A 23,847-nucleotide genomic window follows, 5' to 3' on the forward strand; every position below is an offset into this window, starting at 1 on the left:
ATCGTAGCTATAATTCAATATTTGAAGAAAATTGCTTTAAACAAAATTATGATCTTCATCTCCTCCATATCCATTCTGCTCTCCCCTCTCCCATTTGAGAACACATTCCCCTGCTCCCCAGAGCACCTGGTGGTCTTATGCAGCTCTCTGGCAGCCCAGGGACCCCCACCAGAGTCCTGTCCTTCCTACTGAGTGTTCTGTTTTCTGACCTAACCTTCTCAGAACCAGACAACTGACATTAGCTAGTTGAGCCAGTCACCAACCTACCGTTGGACCCTTCTTCCTGTAAACTGAGTGCACTGTTTACATAACCTCTAATGTACCTTACGTAAACAATTTCTGCAGACTTTTCACTGAAGCAAACCCTATAAAGGAAAACCCTAATCCATTTGTAGACCTACCCCATTGCCATGGCTGGGTGAGAAGAGGGCACTCTTCTCCTAAACCCACCTAGGGGCAAATTTCCAATCTTTTCCTTCCTCTGGAGAGTGATGAAGTCAACAGGCCCAGTCTCTTTCTCCCTTTACTTGGTCCTCCCCTCAGGAAGAAGAGGTGCTAATCTGTTCGTGGGAGGCTGACTTCCACTCGGTCACTGCTCACCTGTGGCATGACGCCGCATTCTCTCTGCCTGTCCTGTGCTCCTGCTCTGAGATCCCGCTCCTCCTCTGGTGCAAGCCACGGCACTTCTTATCTCTGAGAACTAACCCACTTTGGGAGGACCTGAACCACTCAGTGAAGATGCTTGCCATTCTCTCTGTGTTCCGGTTCCTCCTGGCCTCCCGAAGTGGTCCTTGAACTTGCAGTAAGTGGACTGGAAGGCTGCAGAGCAGATTGGGCTCTATTGGCAAATACAGAGGTTTTTATTTGGGCTGGGAGGGAGGGCACCCAATTTTGGCCTCAGGTCTAAGCCACATTCTCCAATGCCCTTTTCCCAGAGCTCTGAATTTTATTTGCTACTTCTCTGCCTAAAAAGACGATACTTTCAACCCTCATCTAACTAGTGATTCTTCTCCCTGCAGGTGAGAAGCTGGCAAGGAGGGGAGGTAATTTTTAGCTCTTGTCTGCCTCGAACAGTCATTTCCAAATTACTTTCACATGCATTCTTGTCATTTCATTCTCAAAACCACCATGCGATACTGCCAGGCAAGGATTATTAATTTCAATTTACAGCCAAAAAAAAAATGGAGACTTCGAAAAGTTAATGACTCATCCATGGTCTAGTTAGTTAGTGGTGGAGTAGGACTAAGCCCAAGCCATCAGACACTGAGGAAATAATCTCAAAATCAGAGGTACACTAACCCTCTGCAGCTTCAAAATTCTACACTAACATTCTACCAGAAGAACAACTCCTCCAGCAGTTACTGTCTACCCCTTGCACTGCTCTGGCAAGAAACTGTTATGTAAACTAAGAGTTCCAATCTTTATGTAGTATACAGGGCAAGAAGAAAATCATGCAGATAATGAAATATCATAACGTCAGGTGCAAGATTTAATTTCTAAGCTGCTGTGACACTGTGGCCATGCAGATCACAAAAATGACCCATTACAGATGTTTTATCCACGTAGATCTGAGTGAACGTCATGGAAGTATATGCCTGGTGAATGTGTAACTGGGTTACTTCTGTTGCTTTTAAGGACTTTACTGAATAGGATATTGTATATCACTAGAGATAATGCAAGCCTTAATGCCTGTCAAATTGAGGCAGTCTATGCACCTGCATCCAGCCGTCCACGACCACAGCCGTTTTGGCAGCTGTCAGTGTTCCCACCCTCCCCTCCCCTACATAACTGGGAGTATCAAGCCACATGCAGACTATGTCTGCTTATGTACAAAGAGGAAACAAGGTGACGGTAAATAGGAAAACCTTGGCAATCCCACTACCTCTAAAGTTAAACCAGGAAATTCTGAAGTGTACAGAGTAAATTGATGAAATATGTATGAAAATGATACCCTACACATATTTGATCTAGAGTTGGAATCTTTTAATAGAAGAATTTCCCCACAATCTCAATATGTCAAATTAGTATCTGAACATGTCTCCGGGTGTTGAGCAAAGCCAGTGGAGAAAGAACTAATTGATGACCATTCTCTAGTATGTCTTGTCTCATACTAGAAAGTGGTATGAACTTAAAAAAAATTATTTTCACTTAACATTTCTAGGTTTCATAGTTTTTCTACTTTACTTTACATGTGTGTGTGTGTGTGAGAGAGAGAGAGAGGAAAAAAAGAAAGAGACAGAGAGAGAGAAAGAGAAACTACTGAATATTTTATGTGACATCTGGATCACTTTGTTCTGTGTTTATCGATAAAACAAGGGAGTAAAAATAAAGTCAATTCCACACTCTGTGGTTCACAACCAGGATATGGAAGGAATAGGAGAATTCTGGAATTCTGGGAGAATGATGTCAAAAAGTTTAATCACATGCCTCGTCCATAGTAGGTACACACCATGTCCTTGCTGAAAGAATGAACCTAAATTAACTGGGTTCATCACAGAATTTATTGATTTAATATATGCTAAAATGACTATTGTACTTGGCAGCAGTGGGAGACTTCTGCTTATATGTGAAGGTATTAGGGAGATAAGAATAAAAGAAAGAAACTAAATAAGTTCTGTGTATTTTTATTCACCTAGGAACTGTTTTACAAAAGTCTTAGAGAATATCAACTTGTTATCATCATAGACAGAAATAGTTAAGGCCCCCTCCCTTCCTCTAACTAGCTTTCCCTCTTGGACGTGGAGGGAAAGCCTTTCAGACACAGCTGTTCCCACATCAGACTCTCTCAAGGGAATGATTCAGCCGCTGCCATGGAAAGTCTAACCACAGAGAAGATACTGAGGAAGATGGAGAGGCAAAAAAGTAAATGCACAGGAGTGTGGTTTACATAGGAGGATATGGTAGACAAGCAAAGTGAAGACAATTTTGCTGAATCCCAGTAGCTAACTTCTCCTTGATTCCTGTTCTCTGCTCTGATTCTTGAATCAAAGGAAGCTGGAAACTTCAGAAAAGATTGAATGCAAATTCCTCAACACATGTGGGACCTCATAACATTCTCCTTCCTACATGTGAACAGGAGAATTGGCACTTAATTTATTAGCCTTATAATTGAATCTCATGATATATATAATATACATTAAAATTTGGTGGGAAAGGCAATGATGTCAGTAAAATGGCAGATTAAGGACCTCCAAAAATTCTCTCCTCCATAAAATCAATGAGAAAACTCATAAAAATTGTCAGAATCAATATTTTCAGAATACTAGAAATTGACCAAAGGCTCCCAACAATCTGGGTAGTGGTTTTCCAAGAAAAACAGCTGAATCTTGGTAAGAACAGTGTGCTTTGTAGCATTTTAACTTGCCTCATTCCCATTCCTCTTCTCCATCTCCACTGTAGCCTTGAAAACTGACAGCTCACAATCACAGTGAAAACCAGCAGCCTGGCAGCCACTGGAGGGAGCAGAATGAGGTAGAGTGCCTTCAAAGTTTCATTCCAAGAGAACTGTCATTATTTGACCTGTCTATTAATTCTCTGGAAGACTCCACTTGTAAAAATGTCTTTAACTTGACTCAGAGCTCACTCAATGCAAAAAGTTTTTTCCCTAGGCACATTTGCCAAAAACAGTTATAGACAATTGTTTAACTTTCAAACTGCCTAAGGTGGTAAATAACAGTTGGAGTAAACAATAAGCTAACCAAAAATTTTAAAAGGAGAATCTGGAGAATGAGAATTCCTTAGGGGCTTTGAAAAGCTCTGATATGCTCCTGGGAATTGAGAAAGCCATAACACATATAGGTCTGTGCACACTCCCAGAACTGTGCACATGCTTAGGAAAGACCTGAAAGGCCCTACACTCTCACCTCTGGCTGTCTGTGCAAGTAGGAAGTGAAGGCTATGGCAGAATTATAAACTATCTAGCTAAGTGTTGAAGCTGTGCCCCCCAACACATGTGGAGAGCCCCTCAGCAAAGACTGGGAGATTTATTGATTCCAGGCATGTAAGGAAATCTCTGCCCAATCATTAGCAGACCACTAAGCTAACCAAGTAGAAATTTAGGTGGCCACACATGGCAAAGAATACAGACCTCACAGAATTAATGCAGAAAAGTTAGTAGACAAACAGAAACAACAACAAACTAAAATAGCAAACCTGGGGAGAAGGAAGAATGTGATTTCTAGAGTTGCCACACTATATTATCTCAAATGTCCAGTTTTCTACAAAAAATTATGAGGCATAAGAAAAACAATAAAACAGGGCCCTTACACGGGGGGAAAAAAAACAACCAATAGGAAACCATCCCTAACGAAGCCCAGACATTGGACTTACTACACAAATACTTTAAATTAGCTACTTTAAATATTTTCAAAGAACTTTTAAAAGAAAACCATGTCTAAGAACTAAAGGAAAGTATGAGAATGATGTGTCACCAAATAAAGAATTTCTCACCAGAAATCACAAAGAGAAACCAAATAGAAATCTTGGAATTGAAAAACATATAAATTTAAATGAAAAATTCACTGGAGGGGTTTCAGCAAGAGATTTGAGCAGCCAGAAGAAAGAAGCAGTGATCCAGAAGACAGCTGAATTGAGAATATCCAATCTGAGGAAGAGAAAAATAAAAATGAATTAAAAATATAAAAGAGATTCAGAGACCTGAAGGACACAATAAAACATACTATACCCACTATGAGAATCCCAAAAGGAGACAAGAGAGAGAAAGAGGCAGAAAAATTATTTGAAGAAATAATGGCTGAAACCTTCACATGTTTGATGAGAGGCATGAATCTAAACATCCAAGAAACTCAACAGAGTATGGTAGGATAAATTCAGATAGCCACACTGAGCACACAAAAATAAAACTGCCAAAAGATAAAGAAGGAGTCTTAGAAACAGCAAGAGAGAAGTGGCCGATCGCACAAAAGGGATTCCCCATAAGATTAATAGCTGATTTTTTATCAGAAACCGTGAAGACCACAAGGCAGTAACAGGACCTATTCAAATTGCTACAAGAAAATACCCAATATCCAACAAAGCTAAATTTTTCAGAAATGGACACCAAATTAAAACATTCTCAGATTTTTTTAAAAACTGAGAAAATTCGTCATGAGCTAATTTTCCCTACAAGATATGTTAAAGACAACTCAAGTCTTTGAATCCAGATGAGGAAAAAAAAGCCCTGGTAAAGGTAACTATATAGGTAAATACAAAAGAGTATCAACATTTTGTTGTTGGTAACTCTCCTATTTGATTTAAAAGAGAGCTGGATATAGCAACAATTATAAATCTGTATTGATGGGTTTTCAACGTATAAAGATTCAATTTGTATGACAATAACAGAAAAAGAAAGCAAAGACAGCAGAGCTCTATAGGAGTGAAGTTTTTGAATGTTGTTGATATTAATCTGAAATAGACTTATAAAATAAGATGTTAACTGTAATCCTCAGGGCAACCAAAAAGAAAATAATTCCAAAAAATATACAGTAAAAGAAATGGCAAGAAAGTTAAGATGGTCCACTATAAAATATCTATTTAACACAAAAGAAGGCAATAATGGAAGAATAGAGGAATAAAAAAGACTTAAGATATGTAAAAAACAAATAGTCAAACGGCAGGCATAAATCCTACCTCACTGATAATTGCATTATATGTAAATGGATTACACTTTCCAATTAAAAGGCAGATATAAGCAAAATGGATGAAAAACAGGATCCAACTATATGCTGTTTACAAAAGGTCTGCTCTAGATTCTAAGACACAAATAGGTTGAAGGTAAAAGAATGGAAAAAGATATGCCTTGCAAATAGTCACTAAAAGAGCTAGAGTGGCCAAATTAATATCAGACAAAAATATACTTCAAAACAACATTTTCACCAGACTAAAGAAAAACATTTCATAATTATAATAAATTATGAAGTAATTTCATAAAATATGAAATTTCAAAAAAATGAAATTTCATAATTATAATAAAATGATCAATCCATCAAGAAAATATAACAATTATAAACTTATATGAACCTAACAACAGAGGACCAAAATACATGAAGCAAAAACTGTCAGAAGTAACGGAATAATTAGAAAAATTCAATCATAATATATGGAACTTCAATATCCCATTTTCAATAATAGATACAACTAGAAAGAAGATCCACAGAGAAACAGAACACTTGAACAAAACCATCATGTCTTACTTAATGATAGCGATACATTCTGAGAAATGTATTGTCAGGCGATTTTGCCATTGTGTGAACATCACAGAGTGTGCTTCACACACCTAGATGGTATAGTCTACTACACATCTAAGCTATATGGTACTAATAGTATGAGACCACCATTCTATCTGCAGTCCATCATTAACTGAAACATCCTTATGTGGTGCATGACTGTAGTGTAAACCATGCAGACCACACAGGCATCTGCAGAACTCTCCACACAACAGTAGAATATAAACTATTCTCAAGTGCACATGGAACATTCTCCAGGATAGAACATGTGCTAGGTCACAAAACAAGTCTCAATAAACCTAAAAGGATTGAAATAATACAAAATATTTTTCCAATACTAGAAGGATATTTGGAATTCACGAATATGTGGGAATTAAACAACACACTCCTAAAAAGGAAAAACAATGAGTCCAAGAAGAAATCACCAAGGAAATTAGAAAATACTTTGATGAAAGAAAATGAAGACGCAACAAACCAAAACTTAAGGAATACAACTAAAGCAACCCTTGAGGGAAATTTATATTTGTTGTATTAGTCAGGGTTCTCCAGAGAAATAAGACCAATAGGATATATAAAGATATATATAAGAGGAAATTTATTATAGGAATTAGCTCACAGGACAATGAAAGCTTAGAAGTCCCACAATCTGCCATCTGTAATCCAGAGAACCAGGAAAGCCAGTGGTGTAATTTAGCCCAAGTCTGAAGGCGCAAGAACAAGGACAGCTGATGTTTCTAGACAGGAGAAGATAGATATCTCAACTCAAGCAGAGACAATGAATTTGTTCTTCCTCCATCTTTTTGTTTTATTCAGACCCTCAGGAACTGGATGATGCCCATCCACATTGGTGAAGATGTTCTTTTTATATAGGCTACTGATTCAAATATTAATCTCTTCTGGAGACACCCTCACAGACACATCCAGAAACCATGTTTTCACAGCTATCTTAGCATTTCTTAGCCCACACTGACACATAAAATCATCCATAACACCTGTAAATGCCTGTATTAAAAAAGAAAAAATATTTCAAATCAATAACCTTCCACCTTAGGAAACTAGAAAAAGAAGAGAAAACTAAACCAAATGAAAGCAGAAGGAAGAAAACAACGATTACAGTGGAACTAAATAAAATAGAGAATACAAAATTAAAGAATAATCAACAAAATCAAAACTTGGCTCTTCAAAAAGATCAATGAAATTAACAAACTTTTAGCCGAACTGACCAAAAAGAGGAGATGACTCAAATTACTAAAATCAGGAATTAAAGAGGGGACATTACTAGTGACTTTACAAAAATAAAAAGGATCAAAGGGATACTATAAACAATTGTATGCTAACAAATTAGATAATCTACATAAAATGGACAAATTCAGATAAAGACACAAACTACCAAAACTGACTCAAGAAGAAATAAAATTTCTGAATAGACCTGTAATAAGAGATTGAATTAGTAACCAAAAAATTTCCCACAAAGTCCATGAATGCATTGGTGCATTCTACTAAACATTTGGATAATAAATTACACCAATGCTTCACAAACTCTTTCAAAAAACAAAAGGGGAGGGAACACTTCCTAACTCATTCTATGACACCAGTATTACCCTGATATCATTAACCGAGAAAGACCTAAGAAAAGAAAACTATTACCTCTTATGAATACAGACACGAATATCCTCAATAAAATACCAGCAAACCAAATCCAGTGATATGTTAAAAGGATTATGCAACTTGACCAATTGGAATTTACTCTAGGAATGCAAGATTGGTTTAATATCCCAAAGCCAATTAATGTAACACACTATACAAATAGAATAAAGGGTGAAGACCATGGTCATCTCAATAGATGCAGAAAAAGCATGTTGCAAAATCCAACACCCCTTCATGATAAAAACATTAAAAAAACTAGGAGTAGAATGATACTTTCTCAACCTGATAAAGGGCATCTATGGATACCCCAAAACTAACATCATACTTATTGGTGAAGAAATGAATGCTTTTCCCCTAACAGCAGATTAAGAGAAGGATTTACACTCTCACTCCTTCTATTCAACACTGTACTGAAGTATTAGCTAGGGCAATTAGACAAGAAAAAGAAATAAAAAGCATCCAAATCAGAAAGCAAGAAATAAATCTATCTCTATTTGAACATAATATAATCTTATATATAGAAAATCCTAAGGAATCTACCAAAAAACAGTTGGAATAAAGGAGTTCAGAATGGCTGAAGGTTACAAGATTAAATAAATTGTATTTCTATATACTAGCAACAAACAATCCCAAAAGGAAATTAAGGAAACAATTCCATTTACTACAGCATCCAAAAAATAAAACATTTAGGAATAAACTTAACATGTGAAGAGTAAAAGTTATACCCTAAAAATTGCAAACCATTATTGAAAGAAAGTAAAAAATAACTAAATTAATGGACATCCCATGTTAATGGATCAGAAGATTTAACATTGTTAAGATGGCAATCCTCTCCCAAATTAATCTACAGATTCACTGCAATTCGTATCAAAACTCCAGCTGGCTTTGAAGTTGACAAATTGATCATAAAACTCATATGGAAATTCAAGGGACACAGAATAGTCAAAGCAATCTTGAAAAAGATTTTCAATTTCAAAACTTACCAGAAAGCTAAAGTAATTAAGAATTTACAGTATTGGTATAAGAACAGATATATAGATCAGTGGAATAGAACTGAGAGTCCATAAGTTTACCACAATATACATGGTCAATTTGATTTTGACAAGGGTACAAAGAGAAGTCAATGGGGGAAAGAAGAGTCTTTTCAACAAATAGTGCTGGGACAATGGATATCCACATGCAAAAAAAACCTAAGTCGGATCCCTACCTCACACCATACACAAAAATTAACTGAAAATCAACCATAGAGCTAGACATAAAACATAAAACTCTTAGAAGAAAAATAGGGGTAAATCTTTGTGATCATGGATCAGACAATGGTTTGTTAGACATGACACCGAAAGTCTAAGCAAACAAAGAAAAAAATAGATAACTATATTTAGTTAAAATTTAAAACTTTTGAGCTTTACAGGACATTATCAAGTGAAAAGACTTTACAGGACATTATCAAGTGAAAAGACAACCCACAGAATGGGAGAAAATATCTGTAAATCATATATTTGATTAGGGTGTAGTATCAAGAATAAATAAATAACACAATTCCACAACAAAAAGACAAACAATCCAATTAAAAACTGGACAAGGGACTTGAAAAGACATTTCTTCAAAGAGATGGCCAACAAGCACATAAAAAGACGCTGAACATCACTAGTCATTAGGGAAATGCAAATCAAAACTACAATGAGACATCACTTCATACCCACTAGGATGACTAAAATCAAGACAAAGGACAATAAAAAGTGTTGGTGAGGATGTAGAGAAATTGGAACCTTTCTACTTTGTTCCAGAAAATATAAAATGGTACTGCTCTTTTGAAAAAAACCTGATAGATTCTCAAAAAGTTAAATATAGAGTTACCATATGACTCAGTATTTATATCTTAGATATATACCCAAGAGACTTGAGAACATATGTTCACACAAAACCTTGTGCACGAATATTCATAGCATAGTTATTCATAATATCCAAAAGGTGGAAACAACCTAAATGACCATCATTTGATGAAAGGATAAACAAAGTTTGGGAAATACATACAACGGAATATTATCTAGCCATATAAAAGTGAAGTACCAATATATGCTAAAACATGGATAAACCTGGAAGAAGATTATACTTAGTGAAATAAACGAGGCACAAAAGGTCTGTGGTTTATAATATGGATTGATTATAAATGGAATTATTTGATTTCATTTATGTAATAATGTCCAGAATAGACAAGTACACAGAGACAGAAAGATTACTGGTTTCCAGGAGATAAGGAGGAGTGGCTTTCAGGAGGTGGGGAGTGACTGCTAATCACTGTCAGGTTTCATTTTAGCATGATAAAAATGTTTGGGAAAAACCTAGTGGTAATGGTTGCACAATCTTGTGAGCATACTAAAAACCACTGAACATTTTATGATATAAGAATTGTATTTCTATTAAAAGAAAAGAGTCAGTGGTTATATCCATCCAAGCAATGCGAAGAAAAGACTGTAATAAAAACAATATTTTTCAACCAAGTAGTATAATAATATAAAAAATATATGAAAAGTCATGTGTTGATATTTTATAGTTACTTGGCATTTTCCTCCCTAGCTAGACTAATTTTTCCACAATTTCTAAAATGAGGATTAAATTTCAAGAATTATGAGATTAGCTATCCCTTTATTACTTAAAAACTCCCAATTTAAGCACAGAGTGCCTAGCATTTCACATTATCCTGCTTACTAAGTTCTCCAGGATTTAACATTCTTTGTCCAAGAGCATTATCTGCAGGGTAGGCCAGCGGGTTGAAGAGAAGAGTTAGAGTTCAAGTCTGAAGGAAGTTTCCTGACAGAACTTCCTTTTCTTCTGGGGAAGTCAGTCTTTCTCTATTAAGACCATCAACTGATTGGATAAGGCCCACCCACATTACAAAGGATAATCTGTTTTGTTCAAAGTCTACTGATTTAAATGTTGAGCTCACCTAAAAAAAAATACCTTTACAAAAACATCTAGAATAACGTGTGGCCAAATGTCTGGGTACTGTGGCCTCGCCAACTTGACACATAAAATCAACCATCACGGTCATGATATAGTAACAATGAGGCTAGACTGTTATTTCTCGACATCTGGGTTCCCCTTCAGCTAACTATCTCTGTGACTCTCGGCAATGGACTTCGCCTCTCTTAACTTCAACAGCTTCATCACAAAATGTGGGGGGATATTGACATTTAGTGAGCAGAATAAGAAAATAAGGGCAGTGGTGGGGGGCCAGTCTAACCTACTCTACTTTTTTCCCCCGTTCAACTATGCTTCACGTACCAGTGGGTGCCCTATGGCTAATACTGAAAAGTCAGAGGGTTATCATGATTTTAAATACCCAATATTTGCTATGTTCTAAATGGCTAAAGGATATATGGAAAGAAATCCACTAGTACCTCCAGGTGGCCTAAATTTTCACAAATAGTTTATGTTTATGCATATATATTTGCACGCATTTATATACTTTTGGTCTTAAGGCCATTTTACATAGACAAGGCACAGGTGAAAAATACAAGAAGTAAATAGAATTTCCACATTGCATTCTACGTTAATGGCACCCTCGCGACTTCTACAACACCGTGGTTCTGTGTCTTCGCAAAGCCTTCCCTTTCCACTTACCCGAAAAAGGAAAAAAAGTATGCCTTCATTTGCCTCCTTCCTGCATACCACGGGTCCTCGACTGTAGAAGCTCCACGTAAGTCTCTCCAAGTGTCTCCCTAATCTCCGTGCTCCTCAGTCACCTCTCCGCCCCAGCGAAACCTAAGGAACCCACTAATGGCTCACTCCTGCAAGTTCTTCCTACCAAAGATGGAAACAGGCAATCTTACTATCAAGATTCGACTATTTCTAACTGAAAACCACTACGTATCAATCATTGCGCTAGCTAACTTCACATTTGTTAATGGGTATAAGTATCAATCAGTCAACCTCACCGGGGCATTAAAACTGCTTTGAAATACGTTTCCTTACACCTAATCAAACCCTTCTTATATTCTCCAACACGGTTACTCCCCACATTTCCCACTTCTGGTAATCCGACATCTCATGCCTACTTGCCTATTCTAAGTCAATAAACTGAATTTATATTCCACCAAGAAAACAGAGACCATCAGGGGCTAATCTCTTAGCTTCTCGTTACACACCTCTACTGATCTACAGTGGCATCCTACATTATTTACTTTCATCTCACTTCAGGCAAAGAGGTCTATCTTCTCTTCTTCAAAGCTAACTTCCCATCTCCTTCTACCCCCTCTTGGCCCATCATTATTTCCTTCTGTTTCTCATATTTTTAATATCTGTAATCTCTTGCCCAAGATACAAGCATGCTTAAGCAACTCTCACCCTTAAATACAAAAGGAAAGAAAATAGTTTCCTACTAAGGTGTGATTCCAAACACTTCCACCTGTGGCCAGGATTAAGGACCAGAGGTAAGACTCAGTCTTCGACCACCAACCACAAAACAAGCAAAATATATGAAATGATGGTTCTCCAAACACTGGGCACAAGGCCATGAAGGACAGTGGACCCTGAGAGATGGGAAACAAACAAGGAAAGGCTATAATTGCCCCAGATATTGCTGTGACAGAGGTTTCCAGGCTGAGGAGCAAGAAGGGAGAACCCAAGCAGACTCCCTGAGTTGAGAAGACAGAGCTGGGAGACTGGAGAGAACAAAGCAGCTAGAATTCCCAGAACAGAGCACCAGAGAGCAAGGAGATGCACAGAGAAAGAACTCTGGAGATCTGCAGAGGGTGAGGAAACACCCAGAGGCTGAAGGAAGATCCAGCAAAAAAAAGATTAAAGGGGACAGTGCCAGGTACTCACACAGGGCCAGGAATAACACCTGCTCCAGCCCGACTGCGAAATCTCATGATTCACGAGGCACTGGGCTGAGTGCTGAGAAGAGTCTTGCCTCAGTAGGGGGAAGAATTAGCTCTAGAACGAGCAATGTCCTGATTCCTTCTACCAATCTGAAAAGCAGGACTGAAAAGGATTACACTATTTCCAACTATTGCACTAACTTTACTGCATCCCAGAGCAAAAGATCAATAACATTTCAGGGAACACAAAGATCCCCAACATCCAAAAGGTAAAATTCATAATGTCTGGCATCCAAACAAAAGCTACCAGGCATGCAAAGCAGCAGGAAAACGTGACCCACAATTAAGAGAAAAAGACAACTGAAAATGACAGTCACAGAGCCACTCCGCTGGCTGGGCCTGCTTCCCTCTGCTTCCGTAGTGGTTGCATTCACAAAGGTGAAGCCCTGCTCCAGCATCCTAATGGCAGCACTGACCCAGGTCAGCCTCGCTCCTCACATGGGCCAGTCACGTTCCCCTTGTCTGCAAAGGAACTCGACTCCTGCATACTCCTGCCTGGAGCCGACGCCGAGGACGAGCCAGAAGCTTCAACCCCACTCAGTATTTGCTTTCGGTTCCACTCCTGGTCCACAGAGGGATTTTTCTTGTTTTTGAACATGGCTATGTCATTTCAGCTGCCTATTTTTATACCTTAACTCTTATTGCTATGCGTTTGGAGCTCAGCGGAAGCTTCAAAATGTGACCCAACCAAACCATCGCAACTGGAAGTCCCCATCCACTATTTCCTGAAACTGCTCCCTTGCTTTCAATAACACTCCTCTCTCTTGGTTTTCCTCTCATCTCTCTGATTACTGCCTTGATTTCTCCAAATCCTCCTTCTCTGTTCACCCATTAAAACTGTGGACTGTTAAAGGCTCCGTTCTCTCCTTACTCTATGATAAAGATCTAATCTGAGGCTTTTTGGGTCTGTGAGCCTCTAAAATTTTATGAAAATTCTGAATTTTTTCCATTAGGAAAAAAGTGTTACAAATGGTATTTAAGACTAGATTTCATTTTTATAAGAAGAAACCTTGTTGTTGTGATGTTTATAAATGTAATTCTTTGGTTATTTAGAATTAACTCTGGGGTTGTGGCAAGTGGAGTATATGATAAGTAGATAAGATATATAAGCTACATTTGCAAACAGGAAATATTCTTTAGCATCCATTCAGTGAATGAGAAATGTAATTGGGTTCCAGTAAGCGTTGATTGTAGGGTAGAGTACATAGGAATAAACTGAGTTGGTTAAATGAGTGTGCGTCTCCATTAACCATGGGTGCAGACTGGATTTGGCTCATGTGTTTGTGAATGTTTTCAATCATCAAATATTTAGGTGGTGCCTTTCATAAGCTGCTGGACACTGGGGATATCCAGAAGGACAAGACACAATCTCTGCCTTCCTTGAGCTTACAGTTTGGTCTTTTCATTTTCTTCTTCTTTATTTTAATTCTGCTCCTCTCTTCCCTAAAGGAAGTTGCCTGAACGTGGCCATCTAAGAAAGAACAGGAGCAGGGCGATGGAACAAGACAGGAAGATATTTTACCTAGTTCTCTTTCCAACATCCTCCAGGAGGTCTCCTTTGAGACTGAAACCTAAAGAGGAATGTAACTGCGGCTCCCCCCTCCCTGCAAGCTAACTGGCTCGTTATCCTTGCTAATTGGGCAGAGCAGCACAAATAAACCAAGGAAAAAACACATCCAGAAAAAGTGGGCATTTTTCCCAAAACACCCCCCTGCTGTCTGATCATCTATGAGAGCTCACTTCAGAACTGCAGGTCAGGGAGCTTAGAGCCGGAGAAACAAAGTTTGTACGTAAATAAGCCAGGCCCCATCTTTTACAGAAGAGCTGATGAAGGGACTGGTTGACAAAGTGTACAGAATCCTTGCTCTCTGACACCACAAAGTATCTATTACATGAGAACTTCCTTCTGGCGCCAGGAGGCATTTACTTTTCACTTGATGTCCTATAAGGGATGGGGGTGCGCGGCGGAGGGCTGCTAAATGAGCAGCAGCGCCCACTACTATTGGGAGAGGAAGGAGAGAAAGAATGAGCCCGTAGGAGAGAGAATGGGGACAATAACGTAATAACTGACCTTGTACAATGCTCTATGGCCTCCAGGGGAGCCTGCACACTGGCAGTCGTGTTGAGCCTCACCACCACCCGGGAGGTGGGCTCTACACAGAGAAACAGCTCCAAGTGGCCCAAGGCCACTCAGCCGGTAGATGCAGAGATCTCCTGATGTCTGCAGCAGAGCACCAGTACGTGCCACAAGGCAGGAGGTCATTCTCTCCTAGGTTAACTCCACAACTAAATCCAACAGGGCCAGGACCACATACTGGAGACCACAGCCGTGTGCTGCATTTCAAGGGATGTTTCCATAATGGAGTATTTTCACATTCCCAAAGTACTGCCAATAAAAATCAACAGTCAAAGAAAAATCTCCCGAGATACAAGTTTCTTGGCTTCTGCCTAAGAGTGAAAAGCTGTCTCAAGGGATTTCTTAAAACAAGACTGCTCGCAGACCCACAAGCCACAGGCCAGACTTGTTTGCCCTTCAGGATTCTCCAAATCAATGAGGTCCAGGGATTCTGCAAACAGGCCTCCAAGGGAGACCTTCACCGCAGGGCTTTTTCCCCGAGAGCTGGGCTGCTGTACTCCACTGCTTGAGTGGTCAAAGTGATTTGCAGCAGACACACGACATTCCAGGTGGAATCCGGGGTTTGCAGAACAGTTACACACTGGCGCAGCCTCCCTAGAATCCACAAATACAGCTTTAAAAGAAAATCTTTTCCCAAAGCCACGTGCATCTGTAGTTGTCAAGATATCAACGAGGATTTTTATTTCCTCTCCTGAATGGCAGAGGAAATCAGGTCTCGGCGTCTTCTCACTTTCCGTCTCCCTTTTCACTCCTAACCCTGGCTTTTCTGCCTTCAGCCTCCCCAAGCCTGATGCATCCTGGCACTGGCCTCTCTCCACGCTCAGGCCTTACCGGGCTCTGAGGAGGCAAAAATCTTGCCACACTTCTTGGATGAATAAACCAGCAGCAGGGGATGGTTGTGTCTGGATGACAGAGGACTCCTCTGGTCGATTCCACTGTTCCCACAGGTGCCCAACCATGTGGCTGGTGGGCATCAAATGCCAGGAGCTCCTTTCCTTCCCAGGCAGGGGGCGTGGGGACATTCAGGATGCGCCCGAGACACAAACTGCCCGGACCTGGAGCTGGGTTCAGGGCTTCGCGTGGATAAAGGAAGAAGAGCCTGGGCCTAGGGAAAGGCTGGTCACACTCTGTGCCCCCAAGCGACTTGCCTCCAAGTGACCTGCCCCTCACGTGACTGGCATCCCACGTGACCTGCACAGTACGTGACTCGAACATCCCATGACCTTGAGCCTTCATCTCCCTGGCCTGTGCGTCTACTCTGTACCCAGGGCTGCTCTGAAGAGGCCCAGGTACTGGGCACCGAGCCCAGGCCGGCGTCCGCAGGGTGGCCTGTCCTGCCTGGAAAAGCGAGCCAAGGCCTCTCCGGGGCTGAGGTTTCCATTACCAGGAGCTGCGGAGATCCAAACCGGAAGCGTTTCTCCTGGCGTCCTGGGTTTGGGCGGATTAGACCAGACCAGGTGCACGTGGTGAGGCGCAGGCCAGATGACTGGGATAGGCGAGAAAGGATGTGACGTAATGTGCGCGCCCCACATTATCACGCTTTTTCCCACGAGACTATGCCTTCCGAGGGGGCAGGAGTCCGTCTCACCAACACCTGCCACAGCAAAAAGTAGCCACTCAATGCATGGCTACACAGTTAATCCCTGAATTATCCAATAGAAATGCAATGCGAGCCACAGATGTAATTTTCAATTTTTCGTAGCCATATTATAAAAATAAGAAACAAGTGAAATTAATTTTAATAATATTTCCTTTAACCCAATATATGCAAAATATTATTATTGTTTGACATATAATTTTTTTAAGTATTAATGAGATATTTGGCATTCTTTTATTCATATTGTTTTCAATATCTGGGGTATATTTTACAGTAGTGTACTTGACTAGTCACATTTCAAGGGCTCAACAGCCTCACGTGGCAAGCGGCTTCCATATTGGCCAGTGTTGACCTAGACTCTTTGTTTTCCTAGATCAAAAGTAGGAGTGATCCCAAAGGTATGGGCAATTTCTTCAGCCAACCTGACAGGTCAGAACCTCACGAGGCTGTGGGGACACACCACCAGGGAAGTCCTGTGGGGAGAGCTTTACCCATTCAAATGCATTCCCACATCAACCATTTCTTAAGCACCTACTTACTATGTGTTTTGACTTGGTGTTCACAGAAGATAGATGCAGCCTCTGCTCTCCCACACCTGCCCTGCCCAGCTTCAGACGTCCTCAGCCAGTCCCACTACAGAGCTGGGGGGGAGGGGGCGGCACTGAAAGGCCATCTTTTCTATGGCCTGTAATTACCATCCCACCTCATTCTCCTTTTTTAGAAAACCAAAGTCTGCATTTTTGAATATTTTAACCTATTAAGCACCTTTCTGTGTTACATCCAAGCATGCTGCTTTTACATACCCTCCAACCTCATTTAGTCCTTTTGGTAACTCTGATTTAGGAGTTTTATCCCAGTTTTCAAATAGGGAAGAGTGAGGCTTGGAGAAGTGCTGTGACTTTAGGAGGAGAGAAAGTGGAGAAGGAAGAAGTTTCTAATGCAGTCCCATCTATTTTCCCTCAGTGAGGTCCCTGAGGAGATCTGCAGAAAATGTGAAGCGATGGCACCGGGCCCTTCAGACCCTACAAGCCAGCGGGTAGAGAAAGAACATGGCCTGGCGCCATTTTAACCCAGAACAAGGCCTGGAGCACAAAACCTGGGTCAGCTCCAGGCCCCGTCGCTTACTAGCTGTGTGGTGTGGGCAAGGCAATTCACAGTAATAAAAAGAACTAGCATTTATCCATCTTTCCCTTGTTTCAGGCTCTGGCCCAGGCAATTGCTCTTCTACTTTTTCTTTCTCACAACAAGATAGATAGTTCATTATATAGATTAGGAATCTGGGCCTCAGGAAAAGTTAATTGCCAAAGGTCATACAGCCAATGAGTAGGAGAGTCAGGATTAGAAAACATTATCAAATATATTAACGTTTGTTTTATAATGTAACTTTAACCTCCCTCCCTATTGCATACTTAAAAAGAACATCTTAGAGAATTTGAAGACCATCAATGCACACCATAAACAACTGTATGTCCATGTTATAGATCTAAAAGGTTGTAAAGCAGCAGCAAATGTGCTTTTTTAAAATACAAAAATGTGCTTTTTTAAAATACAAAAATAAAGGCTTTATTATTCATTTGCAAGGGGTAACTTGCCAAAACAATTAAAACAACTGGGTTTTCAAAAGAGAAAGCTGTACTTGAACTGATCGATTCATGGGGCTGTTGTAATCATTGAGAGAGAAGGAAAAATAAAAGCGTTTTGAAAGTGTAAAGCAGTGACAAACATCAGATAGCATTAGAAACATGTTACAACAAACTGCGGTTCTATACTAATATGAAATGTACATGAGGATACATTTCCTGATCTTTATTAGGAGTCTGCAACCTCGAAAAAAGAGTGAGAGAATGAAAATACATCTAGAAAGAGATGACGGGAAAGGGAAAATGATAGAAAGACAAAAGAAAAATTGAGAAGATAGCTGTCTTTTTTGAAAGAGCACAGAGGGAGAGAAGAAGAGGAAGAGAGAGAAGGAAAAAGAAAGGAAGGAAGGAAAGAAACACGGAAAGAGGAAGGAAAAGAAAGAAGGAACAAGGAAAGGAAAAGGCTACGAAAACAATAAGCAAAAATTGTTGGAGCCAGGCAGTTCCTTCAAGAAAAAGAAACTGGCCGTGACCCGCTTAGCGCTGAGGCTGGGTACAGTTTTTGCGACTGTTTAGAGAAAATCTAGCGCTCACCCCGCCATTAATCTTTTCTAAAGAAAGACTTTGTTCTGCACCTGTATAAACAATCCAGATTTTTAAAACCTATATGCCTGCCTCTAATGTGTGAGGCTGTATTTATACTGATAGCTTCAAGTAATCAATAGGCCAGCAAAAAGCTAGCCTGGGATCTCCCCCTTGACATCTTTTTGCTCTCCCTTCTCTTTTTCTGCTTCCCTCCTTCGCCTGGCGCGCCTAGAGTCAAGTTCAAGTTCAAGTGCTCCAGGACAGATTCCTTCGCTCTGTGGAATACTCCCTGTGCTTTCCTTTTCCTAGCCCAGAGAGAACTGAGAGCGAGTGATCTTTTTATTCCACTGATCTTAGAAGGAGCCCTTCCCCCGCCCCCAACAAAATGACAAAATTTACCGAGAGAAAACCTCTGCAAATGGGCGCGAGCGGGAGGGGTTGTGTGAAACATCCCTCACGAGGGAAGCATGGCCTGGGAGACAGACGAAGGTGGAACGATGCCTGAGTGATGAAGTCAGCCCGGGCCAGCCACCTGTTGCGGCACTTCAGGCACGGAGCCTGGCGCATTTGTTCTGCTCGAGGAGTCGCGGAGCGAGGCTGGCCCTGTGGCTTCTGCCTGCCCTGCCCCGCGCTGCCGGCACGTCCATCTCCTTGCGCTTCGCTCAGCCTGGGAGCCTTTGGGCTTTGACGGGAAGCACAAGAAAACCTAAATTGGGTGTGAAGACTCACTTTCCTCGTTGGAAAACGGAGTAACCATATTCCAACCTCAGAAAGTTTTAATTCTTTAGTTGTTGTTTTAGGGGGTTTTTTTGGTTTGTTTTCATTACTCAGTGGGCTGTCACGTGGCGCCTGCTCAGTGACCGGCACACAGCAGGCACTCAGTAGCTGGCCATTGGTGTTCCTTCCAAAATAAGTACACATCCCCGGACTACGTATTGCAAAGGCCCTTGGAGTTAGAAAGTGATGAGATCACAGTTTTGTTTTATTTCCTTCGGGGGCTGGGGGTAGGATGTTTTATTTTTGGTTGACGTGGGTCACGATAATTCTGGGTGCTATTTGTCGTTTTTGAAGTTGGACGATTGTGCTGACTTAGCATTCTGCTTCCAGGGGCATGCTCTTCAAGACACAAGCCAAAAGAGTAATCGATTCCCTAGACTTTAACTCACTCAAAGGGTGGGGGCAGGATCCTCTTTCTTATTGTGGTGTAAAATCAAAATCACACATGGAACTCTCAAGACAGTAGAAAATAGCAGATACAACATCCTGTGGTGTGTGGTGGGGAGGCGGGTAGGATAGGAATATCGAGGGTCCGGAGATCTAAACACGGATGTTGGGTCCATACTCTACTCACCAGCCTGGAGATTTGGGGTCCTTTACTCAGCATCTATCTCTGCGGCTTAGCTTCAAGTTCTGCAAAGGGGAGATAATATTTGAGTCACAGACGTTGTTTGAAAATGAAACGAACGGATGTAGAGTAAAGTGCTTTGTAAATCATAAAGTGATGCTAAAAGAAAAGGAGGAGGAAGAAAACGCGAGGTAACTTGTGGGCTGTTCAGTGTCGTTTGCTTGTTTTGCTTTTACTCCTGTGTGGGGCCAGCCTTGGATACTCAGTCATACCCTATGAGCGATGAACTTGGAAAACAGAGTTCTCCTGAAAACTGGTAGAGAAGCAGAGGTAGCCATCCTGGGGTTCTAAGGGTCTGGCAATCTTCACCATCGCTAAGATTAGTTGGGAGTGGAAGTGGGGTAGGTACGAACAAGGTCCCCTCCATCACTAGCCCAGCGCACGCTTAGCTCGCGCTGACAGTCTGAGGGGCCATCGCCACCCCCCGCCCCCACCCCAGGGTCCAGATCTCGGCTCAGCAGAGACTTCCCCTTCCCCCGCCCCCACCAGCAGATCCTCTGAGCTCAGAAAAGCGGTCCCCACCCCTTCCACGCCCCTGCCCCACCTCTTGCCCCCCTTTCCAACCCCCTCTTCTTGGCCTGGGGTGGTTTGTTCCGAGGAGTACAGATAAATAGTCCTCTCGAAAGGCGCAGCTCGCGGGTGTGCACGCCGAGCCTGGGCCGGGCCGCCGACGTCTCGGCCGCGCTCTCCGGGGTCCGCGGCGGGTCTTGCTCTCACGCTCCGCGCTTCCCGACTCGGGTCTCTAGTCCTTCTCCGAGTCCGGCCTGGCCCCCGCCTCCGGGAGGGAGCGGAAGGCGGAGACCGCGAGACTGGCCTGGGAGAGGAAGGCGGGCGCGCTTGGGGCCTGGGGGACGCAGCGATGTCCACCGGCTCGGTGAGCGACCCCGAGGAGATGGAGCCGCGGGGGCTGCAGCGGGGGTACCCGGTCCCCGCCTCTAAGAGGCCGCCCCTCCGCGGCGCCCAGCGCAGCTACATCTCGCCCAGTGACAACTCGTCGGCCGAGGAGGAAGACCTCGACGGCGAGGAGGAGCAGTGTGCGCTGGGCGCGGCCGGCGGCGCTGGAGGCTGCAAGAGGAAGCGGCCCGGGGTGGCTGGGAGCGGCGGCGGCAAAAAGCCCCTCCCGCCCAAGGGCTCGGCCGCCGAGTGCAAGCAGTCGCAGCGGAACGCGGCCAACGCCCGCGAGCGCGCCCGGATGCGCGTGCTGAGCAAAGCCTTCTCCAGGCTCAAGACCAGCCTGCCCTGGGTGCCCCCCGACACCAAGCTCTCCAAGCTGGACACGCTCCGGCTGGCTTCCAGTTACATCGCGCACCTGCGGCAGCTGCTGCAGGAGGACCGCTACGAGAACGGCTACGTGCACCCGGTGAACCTGGTAGGGGCGCTGTGCGAGGCCGGGGGCGAGCGGCCAGGAGACGCCCAGAGCGCTCCCGGGCGCCGGGCAGAATCAGGCCGCTGGGAAGAACCGCCGAAACGGGGGTTCTGGTATGGGTGGTGAGGAGGCCAGTTTAGTTTCTCCCAAATCACGAGAGGGGCCAGCCATTTTCCTGGAGAAGAGCCATCCACCCTTCTGGGTTTGCATCATTCTCATCATTGTACTTGGTGCTTTGCCCAGTGACAGCTATTGGTTAATATCCTACTTCCGGGGTGAATCTGGGTTCCAGCTGGGTCTACTGCCCGGTTGCAGATTGAATGGCAGATCTCCCTCGCCCAGCTTTTTCCAGCTAAGAGTCTGACAGGTTTGGTTCAACAAGCCCTACTTTCCGAAAGGAGGAGGGACGACCAAACTCTGTTATAAAGAGCCTTTGGATTTTTTTAATTAGCGCAGAAAAGCAGAGGTTTCCCCAAATGGGATTTGTCTGGAAAGCCCCTCTCCAACCTGCCAACTCTCCTGGCTTGAGAAAGATCATATCCCAGTTCCTACTTGGAGCGGAGGACTGAGTGTGTGTGTGTGTGTGTGTGTGTGTGTGTGTGTGTGTGTGTGTGTTGGGGGAAGGGAATTAAACCACAAAATCCCAAACTTTTGCAAGTCTCACCGAATCATCCTGAGGGCAAGTCCGGGAGGAAGCACAGACCGACGTCTCGGGGCTCACGTAATCAAACTCCAGTAAAATTAAAATCCTAGTTTAGAGACAAGACACGCCAATTCTCAGAACACTGATAAAATCTGAACTACTCAAGGCCAGGGATATTCCAGGGTTCGCTCAGGGAGAGCGGTTTCGGTTTGAGACAGGACTCTTTATCTGGGCTCCTCCAGTATCTGACGCTCTTTTTTGATTTTACAGACGTGGCCATTTGTGGTCTCGGGACGACCCGACTCTGACACCAAAGAAGTTTCCGCAGCCAACAGATTATGTGGGACCACCGCTTAGATCGAACTCGAACCCATTCGATGAGGTTATTGATTAAGCGCGTGTTTTGGGGGCCACGGAGAGAAAGGAGACAGCGTGAGAACCCCCAGAGAATGGGAAGAAAGTTCCATTGGAGTCTTCTAGACCCCACCCCCACCCCCGCGCGAACTGTGAACAGCACAGCTGGCGGGCCTGGGGGGCAGAGCCGGAGGGTCAGCGGCGTGGCTGTCCTCGCAGGGCGCCCACGGCTCCGGCTGCCTGGGATCTGGGCGATGACACTTTACCTCTCCAGAAGGAGCCTCCTTCAGTCGAGAGCGCGGACCCAGATCCGACCTCGGGCTCTAGCAGTGTAGACTAACCCCCCGCGCTGCGGTCTGAGCCCAGCGCCAAACTGCCTGGGGGTTCGTTTCCAAGCTGAGCCAGACGTGATGGCCCGACTCTGCAGAGCCCAGGCCTTTTAAGGTTAGGCAATGGTTAGAACGCGCTCTCGGTGATCGGCCTTAAAGACTGAAGTCCTCACGTGAGACCCACATAGGGGGATCTTTTTAAGTTGCAAAGAGAGGAGAGTGGCATATTTGGGCCAGGTTTGTATCCCACAGGGCAGCGAGGCGGGACGAGGACCTCTCGGCGCCAGGAGAGAAGGAGGCACGCTTTACCTGAGCCGGGTTTGGCCCGGCGCGCTCCGGGTCCCCTGCGCCCACCTGCACCAGGCTCTGGTCTTCCTCGGGCCTCCCTCGACTCCTTCCTCCCACCTCCTTGCAGCGTGCCCTCCCCGACTCCTGACTGTCCCCACCTGGCCGCCCCCTCCAAGCTCGGGTCGCTCCCTCCTCCAACACCGCCTCCCGGCGCGCAGTTTCTTAGTCGCTCGGGGAGGAGCGCGCGGTGGGCGCCTGGGGCTGCTCGGTACCTAACGACCTAGCCCAGGGGAAGGCTGCCGCCCGGCTGCACTACCACGGTAATTAGCAAATGTAAATAAATTTATTTTTTTATGAATAATAAAACGCATTGTGAAAACCGAGTGCCCCTGGGTGCGTCCGAGTGTAGTCTTTGTTGCCTTCTAAAGAAGTTTGGTCTGGAAGTTAAAGGAGCCCTCGTGGTTCTGGACAGGGGTTTTGGGTCATTTGGGGCGGAACGGTAGTGATCACGTTTGCATCACTGCGTTTCTGAATGGAACTGGTTACTTTCTATGATTCTGATTCTTCTGGAGACAAGGGTTCCTGGAAGGCAAGAACTGGATGCTTATTAGGCCCTAAGAGTCTTTTGGGGGCAGGGCCACGTTGAAAGGCATAAACTCTTCCAGGTAAATTAGGTGCACATCTTTCTTGTGCCCACGCACACCACACACCCACAGGACACTTTCTCCAGCCTAAAGCACCCTCCAATGCTTACAACTGCAAGTAGTTCAAGAACCCACAAACAGGAGTGAGAGGTGAGTCTCAGGTCT

At 43.3% G+C, this 23,847-nt stretch overlaps 1 protein-coding gene and 1 long non-coding RNA gene across 4 annotated transcripts in view; one reads left to right on the plus strand and one right to left on the minus strand.

Annotated features, from left to right (window-relative positions):
• LOC103548062 (uncharacterized) overlaps positions 1 to 20,739 on the minus strand; it is a 126,158-nt gene extending 105,419 nt beyond the window's left edge. For all 3 annotated transcript variants that reach the window (XR_011543360.1, XR_011543359.1, XR_011543361.1), the window contains exons 1-2: positions 20,603 to 20,739; positions 20,005 to 20,063 (exon numbers count right to left, since the gene is read on the minus strand). This is a non-coding gene — a long non-coding RNA (uncharacterized lncRNA). The remainder of the gene's footprint in view (positions 1 to 20,004; positions 20,064 to 20,602) is intronic.
• MSC (musculin) lies at positions 20,222 to 23,421 on the plus strand. The gene is made up of 2 exons (XM_008515623.2): positions 20,222 to 21,427; positions 22,338 to 23,421. Exons 1-2 carry the CDS (start codon positions 20,918 to 20,920, stop codon positions 22,422 to 22,424), a joined length of 597 nt encoding a protein of 198 aa, XP_008513845.2. The 5' UTR covers positions 20,222 to 20,917; the 3' UTR covers positions 22,425 to 23,421.
• Positions 23,422 to 23,847: the final 426 nt, after the last annotated feature.

Source organism: Equus przewalskii, chromosome 8 (assembly GCF_037783145.1).
Source record: "Equus przewalskii isolate Varuska chromosome 8, EquPr2, whole genome shotgun sequence".
NCBI classification, from domain to species: Eukaryota; Metazoa; Chordata; class Mammalia; order Perissodactyla; family Equidae; genus Equus; species Equus przewalskii.